Here is a 12,247-nt window from a genome sequence, read left to right as displayed (position 1 = left end):
CGGCGGTGCCCGCCGCAACAAAGGGGCGCGCGGCCGCGTCCAGGCGGCGGGAGCCGCGCGAGGACCGTGGGAGCGGGGGAGGGAGAGAGGGAGGAAGGCACGGGAGGACGGACGGACGGACGGACGGACGGAAGCAAGCAAGCAGGGAGCGGGGCGCCGTCCCCGCGCAGCCCCGTGAGGCGGCGCGGCGGGAGCGCCGGGCTCGCTCCGGAGAGCCGCCGCCTGGCGCTCGCGGGCGCCCCCGACGCCGGGCCGGGAGCGCGGGCGGCCCGGCAGGGGCCGGCCTGGTCCCTGCCGGGAACCCGCCCCCGCCCCGCCCGCGGGTGCGTGGAGCGGGCGTGCGCCTCCACCGTCACGGGCACGGCGAGAGCAGGCGCGGGGAGGCACCGAGCGCGTCCCGAGCAGTCCCTGAGAGCCCCGAACACACCTCCCCGCGGCCCTTGCGGAGGTAGCGGCCGTGGAAAAAGTGTGTGGAGGAATAAATCCGAATTGCCCAGTGGAATAAGTAACCAGAGCTTTTTAAAATCAGATCTGGAAACGCTCTGGGCAAGTGCCTGTCCTGCTCCGTTCGCAAGGACTAACTTTGTTCTTGCCAGTTGCACACCCCTGTGTACTCCGCAGCCCTCTTTTCAGCCAATTCCTTCTCTAATTATTTCTCTGTTAGTGTCGACAGAATTGCAGCAAAATTGCATACTGCTTAACAGGACGGTGCAATTGCTGCTAGATTATTAGCAGTGACATTTTGCTGCTTGCTTACAAAGAAAGCAATTTTTCCATCTTGCAAAGAACTCTGAAAAGATCCCGTTGAAACAGTTGTTTGTCCTACCATCTTCAGTGCTGTAAGAATACATTTTCCTGGGCCAGCAGACCCAGGCAGCCCATACATATATACAATATTGCTTTCTGGTTTTGTTTCCTTTTGTATATTTCAAATATTTACATTCTTATTATCTGGCTATCTTAAAATGTGATTATTTAGAACTAAGAAAATAATTTAGGTTTTTTTTGTTGTTTTTTTTTTTAATAGCTTTTCTATGTAGCCGGAGTCACTTTAGCAAATGTGCCAGACCTGCAGATGCATTTGTAGGGAGCCAAGTGTTCCCATTCTGTGTCAAATACACATCACCAGGAGTTGCAAACCTCTCATCACACCTGCTTCTGTTTCATATATGGTTAAGGATAAATTAGAATTTAAGGAAAAAATTCCCAGGAGATCTGTGCTAGGTGGCACAAGATTTATTCCAAACCATGTATTAAATTTCCTTCCTCTCTGCTGCGTTTCCTGCTTTGGCACAGTTCGATGTCTGTTGGGATTGAATGTTTTCAAATTGTGTCTTGCATTATCCTTCTGTTTTCTGGTATCTCCATAGTTTGGAAATCTGGTACACTTGTCTCTTTCCCTGGTCCTGGATGCACATTCATCCCTGTCCCTGGTCTGCTGTCCTTTGGGATGCTTGGTCTGCTTGCATCCCTCTGCTAGGCTTGCTCAGCATTCTGGTGCAGCAGAAGACTGATCACCTTCTTGATGGGTTGGTTACTCCATTAATTGTGGTGATTCCTGGGGAGGATTTTCAGACCTTTAGATTTAGTGCGAAGTTACATATCAGGAAGGTAGAACCAGGGAAGTGCAGTAGCCATAGGAAAGTAAACACGTGGAGTTGTCCTCTATAGTTGTCTGTTGTATCTCTGAAAAAATAACTGGGTATTTTAGCAGTGTATTTTATCTAACTTTAAATAATTGAAAATGCTGTCTTTTAACACTCAAATTCAAAATAATTTTTGGAATAGATCTTATAATTTCTTGAAATGTTATTATCTTCCCATCTTTCAGGCTGAAGGTGGCCCATTCTGAGATTAATTTAATAATCATTTGCTTAGAAAACTTCCTGCATTGTTCATGGTAAGGCTTATATTTGATATTTCAAATTTTGTTTGTTGTGCTGACTCATTTAGAGTATTTTTTACACGTTCTTTAGTGTTACCATATTAACTATATATAACTTTAGTTATAATAATGACTTATGAGTTGGTCATACATTTACTGAGAATTGCAGTTTTAAAGAGAAAGTTTTCAGTTTTGTGTAAATGAATCAATAAAGTTTTGAATAACTGTAAATTTTATTGCCTAAGGAAAGAGCTTTATGAATTCACAATTTTAAAATCAGTTTCAGAGTAATGCTTTTAGAGTCTAACAGGCTTTTTGTGGTTATTTTATGCAAAAAAAAGCTGTTTTTTTTTTTAATGATGGGAATTACGTCATTTCTTGGGGTTTTGTGATTTAGACTGCTTTATAAAAGTTACAAAATTTTCCTGTTAATTTACAGGAGTTTTTCATCAGTATGTCTGAAACCATTAAGTATAATGACGACGATCACAAAACTGTGTTCCTGAAAACATTGAATGAACAACGTTTGGAAGGAGAATTTTGTGACATCGCTATTGTGGTTGAAGATGTTAAGTTCAGAGCCCATAGGTGCGTGCTTGCTGCCTGCAGTACCTACTTCAAAAAGCTTTTCAAAAAACTTGAAGTTGATAGTTCATCAGTAATAGAAATAGATTTTCTTCGTTCTGATATTTTTGAGGAAGTTCTCAATTACATGTATACTGCAAAGATTTCTGTTAAAAAGGAGGATGTAAACTTGATGATGTCTTCAGGCCAGATCCTTGGTATTCGGTTTCTCGATAAGCTCTGCTCTCAAAAACGTGATGTGTCTAGTCCTGAAGAAAACACACAGTCCAAGAGCAAGTACTGTCTGAAAATGAACCGTTCTATGGGGGAACCCAATGATACCCAGGATGATGAGGTGGAAGAGATTGGAGATCATGATGACAGTCCATCAGATGTGACGGTGGAAGGCACTCCCCCAAGTCAGGAAGATGGTAAGTCACCAACCACTACCCTGAGAGTGCAAGAGGCAATTCTGAAAGAGTTGGGAAGTGAAGAAGTTCGAAAAGTAAACTGCTATGGCCAAGAAGTAGAGCCTATGGAAACAACGGAATCGAAAGACTTAGGATCTCAGACCCCTCAGGCACTCACATTTAATGATGGCATAAGTGAAGTGAAAGATGAACAGACACCAGGATGGACCACAGCAGCCGGGGATATGAAGTTTGAGTACTTGCTTTATGGCCACAGGGAACACATTGTATGTCAGGCTTGTGGCAAGACCTTTTCTGATGAAGCACGTTTGAGAAAACATGAAAAGCTACACACTGCAGACAGACCATTTGTTTGTGAAATGTGTACAAAGGGCTTCACCACGCAAGCTCATTTGAAAGAACACTTGAAAATACACACAGGTTACAAGCCTTACAGTTGTGAGGTGTGTGGGAAGTCTTTCATTCGTGCACCAGATCTAAAAAAGCATGAAAGAGTTCACAGTAATGAGAGGCCATTTGCATGCCACATGTGTGATAAAGCTTTCAAGCACAAGTCCCACCTCAAAGACCATGAAAGAAGGCACCGAGGAGAGAAACCTTTTGTCTGCAGTTCCTGCACTAAAGCATTTGCTAAGGCATCTGACCTAAAACGGCATGAGAACAATATGCACAGTGAAAGAAAGCAAGTTACGGCAACCAATTCCATCCAAAGTGAAACAGAACAGTTGCAGGCAGCAGCCATGGCTGCTGAAGCAGAGCAGCAATTAGAAACTATAGCCTGTAGTTAAAAACTAAAGCTGGAACTTTATCAGAAATAATATAAGAAATTAAATGGAACAAAATCTGTTGTTGATATACATTTAGACTGAGAATCTTTTCAAGAAAGCATATTTTTAGAGGATTTGAATGTTACATAGGAATACATAGCATCGCTTGGTTAGGCATTTTAAAACATTTCAGAGATGGGTATTCTTAGAATGTGAAACAGTTTTTCATTAGCAGTATAATGCACTAAATAACTGCTTTTATTCAAGAATGTGATCAAGTTCTCTATAAAACAGGGATCATCACTGGCCGATACTTTGCTTCATCCAGTATGGAATACTGAATATGATGTAAACATTGCAATCAGTGAGAATCTGAGTTATGTTTGAAAATGCTGAGATCTCAGAAATCACAAACATGAAAAGAAAGGATTTGGTTTTCATAATTCTGAGGTGTTACACCTACAATTTTTTGAGAAGCATACATTGAGTCCCTAAGCTTTTTAATTCCTCCTTTTTCCACCTAAGATAGATTGGAACAACAGAGTGTAAAGGAGAATGGTAATCAAAATTAAATTGCTTCTTATTCCATTCCCTCAGATATCCTCCTATTTTTATAAAGGTGTCAAGTTTTAATTAAATACTTCCATTATTGAAAAAACGGCATTATTCACAGGGATTCTGGCTGGCAAAGCAGAAGTGTCATGGCATTCACCAATTCCTTCTGTGGGCAAAAATGTTTTCCTGGTTTGTTTTTATGTTCACTTTTATGCAGGGTCCCAGAGGTGGGACTGGGCCGCAAAGGAAAAAAGGGTGCAGCATGGAGACATGCTCCTTACTCAAACCTAGTAAAAATCAGTAAAAGCTAATACAGCTTGAGATGTTTTTTTATTATGCAGCTTTCTGGTCACCTGACCTAGCACAGTGAAGGCAGAGGAGTATCTGCACCAGCAGGTGACCAGCTGTAACTGCCAGGCTCCCAAAGCTGAAGGCATGGGTGTCACATACCTGCCCACAGGGCTCAGCTGGGGTTTGTGTCATGGCTGGTCGTACAGCTCATAGGTCCTGTTCAAGTTTAAATGCTTCCACCTTTTGACACACCACCCTTCATCAAGAGGGAGACTTCAGTGAGCGAGTTCTGTCATAATTGATCCTGGGTGAGTGTTCACTATTAGTCAGTTTCTTAGTCTATTTTTTTTTAAGACCAGCTGGGGTACATGCTGATAACAATAGTTAACTCACAGAGTCGACAAAATAAGTGGTCTCCAGTCTGCTACTTGTAGTCATCAAGGGAAGGCACAATAACAGTGGCAATGTAATCCAAAGGTATATTGAGCCTTTATTTTAAATTTGTAAATACAACAACTGTTGTGAAAACTTCAAATGAAGTTGGAATGGGAAAAAAACACAGTCTTGGGCACATGACTGGTAACATTGGTCACTTGCAATACCTATAGCATATCAAAATGTTAGACCAGTTTCTGATAAGGTACTGTGTGGTAGATCACATCTTGCTTTTCTAAATAGAAATTTAAAATAGTGTTTTTGGAACTGTTATATGGAACTTCAATTATTGAGGGGTTTTTATTTGGTTGAGATTTTTTTTACAGCTTCATTTTATTCATGTATTCATCAGGTTAAGCAGTTATCTTAAAATGCCAGTAATTGTTCATACGCTGGTCTGTAAATAAAACATGACCTTAATATTTTAGAAAATGTAAACTTTGGACCTTTACCAATATATTTTTTTAAAATGTTGCTTCATTTTACATTCAGTAATATTAGTTTGTAAACAAACTATACATTTTGTACCTGTGCAACATCAGAGGATGTGTATTCATTACATTTTATTGGTTCTCTTGAGGAACATGAGAAATGACCATTGTTAAAATGTTTTACTGTATATGATCATAGATATAAAGATAGTAGGTCCAAAATAGGATCTACTCTCTTTTTTTTCTAAATATATTAGTCTTGCTGTGTTTTCTTATCTGAAATTGTGTGCACTTTTTCCTAGGAAAGTTTGGGTTGATAAGACTGTACAAAACAAATCTGATAAGAGTTCAAAAGTATAAAATGTGAAGAAAGTAAATTTTCTCAAGATCTGCCATGAAGAATGCAAGAAGCCATGAGCTTAAATTACAGCAGTAAACAATTATGTTAGAACAAAAAGACTTTTAAAGGATTTTAATAATGAATCAGTAAAAGAGAATGCCTGGGGAGGTACTGTAATCTCCACTAGTTGTCACATTCAAGAATGGGTTAGACAAACATGTATTAGGAATGGTTTAAATATGATTAATTCTGCCTTGAAGCTGAGGGATCAGCTCAATAGCCTCTCAAAAAGAGCCTCATTGGGATTTTTATTTTTATTATTATTATTTTTTGGAAAGTAATAAATTAAAATGGAGCTTGCTGGGACAGCAGACACTGGAGTGGAAAGACTGAACTCAAGTATTACAGTCAAAGAAAATTGTTCCTGACTTTTGAGCACAAGTAGTCAGGCTGTGAATTTGAAATTGTTACAGAAAAGCAGACTTGCATTGGAAGACTCACAGCAGAAAGTGTGAGAACATTGTGTATAACATTAGAGTAAATTCTGCTTTTGTTACAGCTTATAGCTGTAAAAATTACAAGTATGGAGGCATGGAGTTATCCTTAGCTGTATATATATTCTTGTTAATGTGTTCTAAACTAGTCTGTGTGTTCTGAAGGAATGTTAGCCTATATATTGTGGGGTGTATATATGAAGTTCAGGTAAATTTGCCTGCATCTTACAACACTACTGCTCCCATCTCTCTCCTCTCTGTGCCAAAAGACACCATGTATGAAAGCAGGTGTGCATCAGCTCCAAGCCACTGAGATTTTCCAGTGTGATAAACTGTAAGCTGTGAGTTGTGTTGATTGAGGAATGGGCACGTTTTTATTTTTGCTTAGACAAGGATGGCCATTTCTTTAGAGTTTGAGACCCTGGATGAGATTCTGTCCAATTATTGGAAATTTTGCTGTTGTTTCCATTGGGGCCAGACTAGTTTAACATTCCTTAGGAGGTTTTCTGTTTGGATTTTTTAAAACAGAAAAAGGAACAAAAATAACAGATTTTTAACAGCAATATTGGCTTAATTTCTCATCCTGGTTGTATGGGTATAGTGCTCATTATTTGGCACTACTCAGTTTGGAAACCAGAAGCTCAGGAAAGAATACCTTTCAGCCCTTCTCCACTCCCTGGCCCTTCTTTTATGTACTGTTTTTATCAATATTTTAAAAAATATTAGAAAATGAAGCAACTCACAATTGAGTGAGTACTTGTGATTTTGTTTTTCTGCTTAAATCTTTTAGAAAGGTTTAGACCTATTGGTCAGTGTTTTAAAGGTTGTTTTGTGAAAAGGAATTCCTCATGCTCGCTTCAGTAGCAAAAGGTTGAGGTCAGCTTCTTTTTGTTCCAGTAAGGTAGGTACAGAGTGCTAAATACTCCTCAAAATCTTGCCATTTAGGTAGTCAAACTGGAGTTCTTTTGAAGATCTGGCAACAGTTTTCTAATACAGAGATTGCTTTCATGATTCCATTAAGTAAGGATACTTAAAATTAATAGAGTTGTGTGAAATACAGAATAAAATAGCAGATTATATGAGAAACTCTAAGGTTAGAGTATACTTTTAGTGGCAGATTATCTTTTATTAAGTATTCTATTACTGCAGACGTCTGTAGGTTTGTAGAGAAGACAAAGCATTTATGAAAGAGACTGTATCATCTGCTGCTTGCAACAGATGACTTTTCTGAATGTAAACATTTACAGACAGGTACAGAACAGGATAATTCTGCCTGAAAGATAAAGACAGATCTAAGGAATTTTCATCTTTTTCAGTTAGTCCTTAGATCACTGTAGTGTGCCCAGTCATCCAGAAATGTGAACATTTCATTATAAATTCCATTACAGCAGTTGGTCTGTCATTTGTCATCATATAGATCTAAAGCAATTATAGTAACATTCATTTCAGAACAGATGGAGGATTTCCATGAATAGATTTGTTAAATATGTGTCATAAGAGTTGACACCTATTCTCAGGAAGTATTTTTAAATGTAATGCAAGAAATCTGAAATAACTAAGAATAGCTAAGAATAGTGATTTATATAGTATTGATATGTTTTCCACTGTTTTTCTCTACACTTCTATATTTTTTTTTATGTCCTTCTATATTATTATATTATTTTTATTTGCATGCCCTGCTCATTTAGATATTTATAGAACTCTGAAGCTTGGTGAACTTGAGTGGTTCCAATATGAGCAGCACTGCAACTCTTTAAAATAGAATTTTTTTTTTTTTTTTTTTAATCTGGTTAATACATATTTTTAAATTTACTGGTACTTTTACTGTTTAGTAGCTAAGCATCTAATTTTTTATAGGTAAACCTGTAAAATATGTGGACTATATGAATAAAGATGTACTACATATGATCTCTTTGATACAGGGGAATCAAAAAACATGGCCAAAGCAGAACTTCTGGATACCTGTATCTCAGATTCCTTCTGTGATTTTTTTTTTTTAATTTTTTTTTTATTGCAAGTCTATATTTTGAGAGCATGAGTTTGTAAAACAAGTGGTACTAATAAGAAATCAGAATTCTTACTGAATCAAAATTCCAAATATATTTTCTTTTTGATAATACTAAGCCATTTTAAAGGAGTCTAAAAGACAGTAACTACATGGTAGACATTATACAATAAATAGATTTAAAGCTGTATTTTCATTCAGAAGCAAAATAAATTCATAGATATGATGCATTTAATATAGATCATCTTTATGAAGAGCTCTATTTATGAGAGCTCTTTTTTGCTTTTTCCACCAAAGCATGGAAGTTTTTATGTTTGCAAAAATGTATTTTCTGATTTAAACCCATTTTGTTAAAAAAAAATAACCAAAACCACCCAAACCCTACAGTGCTTCCACTTGCAGTTTCCTGACCTCCTCCCAATGGCCTCTCTATACATTTAAGTAATCTGTATACACATGCAACATAGAGTGTTTTTGTATTTTAAAATATTCTAAAGACTGAGCTTCCCTGCATCTAAGTTTTCGTTCTTCACTAATAAAAATCCTTTTTATTCCAGGGTAGAGGGTACCGCATGCAGTGCTTACATGAACAAAGCACTGTAGTGGCATTACAAATTGCTCAGATGAGAGAATGGAGTACAGTGGAGCCCCACTAGCGGAGCTTCCACTAGGGTCAGTGGAAGAACAGCTTCAGTTTGGAGGAGCTTAAGCAATTGTGGAGCTGCCTCCTGAGACAGCAGCTTTGTGTTTTCACTACCATAGTGAAACCGCCAATTGTTACTAAAAGGGGTAATCTCATTTTCTCTTTTCCTTTCTTCCTGTTACCTTTTGTACCTGTTTTCTTCATCTTGTTTGCCTCAGATTTAGTGACTTTTGTGGCTTTAGAATAAGCCAGTGGAGTAATCTTACATAAGAAAGCAATTCAGTGCTTAAGCGAGTTAGTTTTAAACTGACCTACCTTGTTGAACCAATTCATTAGATTTGATCCAAAGTAAGTGCCAGGAGCACATTACTGGAGTTAGAAGGAATGGAGCAGGACTTGCCCAACTTTGGCACCACATTAAATACAAGGTGATGCAGTGCAGCACATGTTGCACAGTGTTTTTGAGAAACAACCAGGCAACAGAAGGGATCACACTGTTTCTTTGCAGCATCCATTGCCGGTAGACTTGTGGGATTTTGAAGAGGGTGACCTGTGTGTGACATTTCTGCTTTTTCAGAATGGAATTTGGGGGTTGAAGTTGTGGGGGCTATTTTTCTCTCCCCTTTTTGTTGTTTAAATTAATCTGCTCCTTTTTGCCTCTTATCCAACAGTTCTACACAGTCTGGAATGGTAGCAAATTACTCAAGTTAAGGAGAAAGGGTTCTTAATAAAAGACAATAGGTATTTATTCACTGAAGGACAGAACTGGAATCCCAAAAGGATGAAAATATAGATTTTTTTTCAACATAAGTTAATCTTTGCAAGTATTATGCTTATGCTAGAGCTTTTCAATTCAGTCTGCACCAAAAAAAACAACCCTGAAATACATGAGTAATGCTTACTTTAAAATGTCATTGCTGCCATCATAAACAGAGGTGTTTTAGACACAAATGTTTTAATTTAAGTGAATAATTACCCATTTTAAGAGACTTAGTCAATGTTTTCAATATGAAGTATAGGTTTCATTTTCCACTTCAATAATTAACTTTTATCCAGTTGTGTGAATTTCTTGTAGTTCTCCCGTTGTTTCAAGGACAGATTAAATGGAGTCAGACGGGAGCTCTGATTTGATAGGTGTGATAAATTCTACCAGCATAGGATTGTCCTATTATAGATACTTTCCAGATGGACATGGATTATGGTCTGAGAATCTTGCTAACCTAATTTAAAGTTATAGAACTCTACTGTTTTAAATAATTTCTTTTGTATTAAAGTTGATGTTTTCAAACTTAAAGTAGAATTCATATATTTATCTTATTTCTCCACATTGCTTAATTTTTAGCCATGCATGAGGAAATCCCCATTCTTTTGACTTTATAGGACAAGTTAGGAACCTGCATTGTGTATTGACCATTTGTATTTCATATTGCTGTAGTTCAGTATAGTTTTTCAATTCTCAGTTCTTGAACAATCTAAGCTATTTAGTAGTACATTCAAATTATGACTTTGGTATTTACATTTTACAGACCTTTTTTTTCTTTTCTTTGAGCATTAAGTATGTGCTTTAATATTTAGGATTACTTTTATCAAAATATATAACTGATTGACTGAGGACTCTAATAGTATTTTTTTCCCAAGTTTGAAAATCTTCATTCATTCTAAAGCTTTTTCTTCTCCTTAGCTCATTGGCTAGCTATTCTGCCATGGCTCATAAATGCTTCTCTGCATTTAAGTTCCTTGAAAACTTGAGAAAAAGGCCTAATTTTATTACTTGTGTGTCAGGTTACACACACCAATAAGCTGTGGCATGATCAGAGTCTTTAAACAGTTTTTATAGAAAAGACAAAGACACATACAAAAATATTCATTTTTAGTATAATGAATGTTGTGCTGATAGGAACAGAAAAGGTTTGAAGATGAGAATTTCACTCAAAGGTGACTTCCAACTTACCCTATGCATTTTCAGTATGGTGCAGAATGGTATGGCCAGGTCCATGTCAGGACCAGTTGTGGTTGTGTGTGAGGTCCTTTAAAACCCCTGCCTGTGTTTCATAGTGTCTCTGCTAGATCCAAAGTCATTAGCCGAGGACTTGAGTGGACTGAATAAAATTTCTTGCTGTATAAAAGAATTCCTGCATGATGGAAAGACTAAATTTTGAACTGTGACTCATTCATCTGTCTTGGTGAAGGGACTGACAACCAGAAGAGGTATGTCAGGTGGGAACAGCGATTACTTTGGCTCCACTGCACATTTGTGTATGTAGTAATATTTTAGGTGAGTCATTGAATCTCTTATTTAAACCTTCTGAATTTATCTAGGTCTTTGTTTCTTGTTGATTGGATTTTGTTTTGGGTTCAGTTTCTCCAATTTTGACTCCTATCTAAAACAGAAAGATACCAATTTACATTTTATGGGACTGTTGGAAGATAGTCATTAATGGGTGGGTGCAAGGCATTCCGATGTTGTGAGGGTGGCAATATAATCAGCTAAAAATATTACCTAGATGGACGTTGAGTGTTTTGGGATATCTTTACAGGCTGTGAGAAGTCCTGGGGCAGATGCATCTTTGTGATACTTTAAAGAACCCCAACAAACAAAACCAAAAAACACCACAAAACTGTACAGCTATATCTCCTAGACTCTAAAATTTATTCATATTTGTAAATCACAGCCCTAGACTACTATGAAGTTTATCAGATTAAGTAAGAAAAATTAATTAAGACCAGTGAATTAAAAGACTATTGGCCACACTTATCTTTAATGGTATTCACCTTTTACTTTCTTGGGAAATGTTGCATATCCTTGCTTCTGGCTTTCATGGTGTTATCTCTTTGGCTGCTGTGCACTGCAATTCTTCTGAAGCATTCATGGAAAGGTAACTGGCTTTTCCTTTAGTTATTTTTTTCAGAAGAATGGCACTTGTGTATATTTTTATTTTTCTTTTCTACCTTCCCTGTTTATTCTCTCCTTTCTGTTAAAAGAGAGAGGTATTAAAGATAAGATTTCTAAATCCAGGATCCTGACTATTATGATCCCTGCTGTACAGATTGCAGTTTGACGTTTCAAATACTCATCCAATGTTTAGATATTTTTTGATGACACCCATTCACAATTTCCTCTAAAGAGCTTCCTTGCAGTATCAGATGTAATATATTGCATCTTGGCTAGTAAAGATTTTAATGTTAAGCTTAACCATAAGATTACAGTGTCTGTAATCACTTTTTGAAAACCATTATGATCTTAACCAATTTAGCAAAATATATCAAATAGTTCAAGCAGTTTCCTAATCGTATTACTTTTCCCTCCCAAAAAGTTAGAATTGATTCATAATGTGTAAGTGTGGGAAGAAATAAAGAAAAGGCTCAGAGATAATTAGTTCTCAAAGTTGGGGGGAAAAAAATTACA

General features: G+C 37.4%; 1 protein-coding gene across 1 annotated transcript; it reads left to right on the top strand.

The window, feature by feature from the left end:
* Positions 1–1,799: 1,799 nt before the first annotated feature.
* On the top strand, positions 1,800–5,669 carry ZBTB14 (zinc finger and BTB domain containing 14). The gene is made up of 2 exons (XM_014258281.2): positions 1,800–1,900; positions 2,325–5,669. Exons 1-2 carry the CDS (start codon positions 1,898–1,900, stop codon positions 3,666–3,668), a joined length of 1,347 nt encoding a protein of 448 aa, XP_014113756.1. The 5' UTR covers positions 1,800–1,897; the 3' UTR covers positions 3,669–5,669.
* Positions 5,670–12,247: the final 6,578 nt, after the last annotated feature.

This window comes from Pseudopodoces humilis, chromosome 1 (genome assembly GCF_049639895.1).
Source record: "Pseudopodoces humilis isolate 2021_Gansu_Grassland_sample_001 chromosome 1, ASM4963989v1, whole genome shotgun sequence".
Classification (NCBI taxonomy): Eukaryota; Metazoa; Chordata; class Aves; order Passeriformes; family Paridae; genus Pseudopodoces; species Pseudopodoces humilis.
This window is presented reverse-complemented; position numbering and strand designations above follow the sequence as displayed.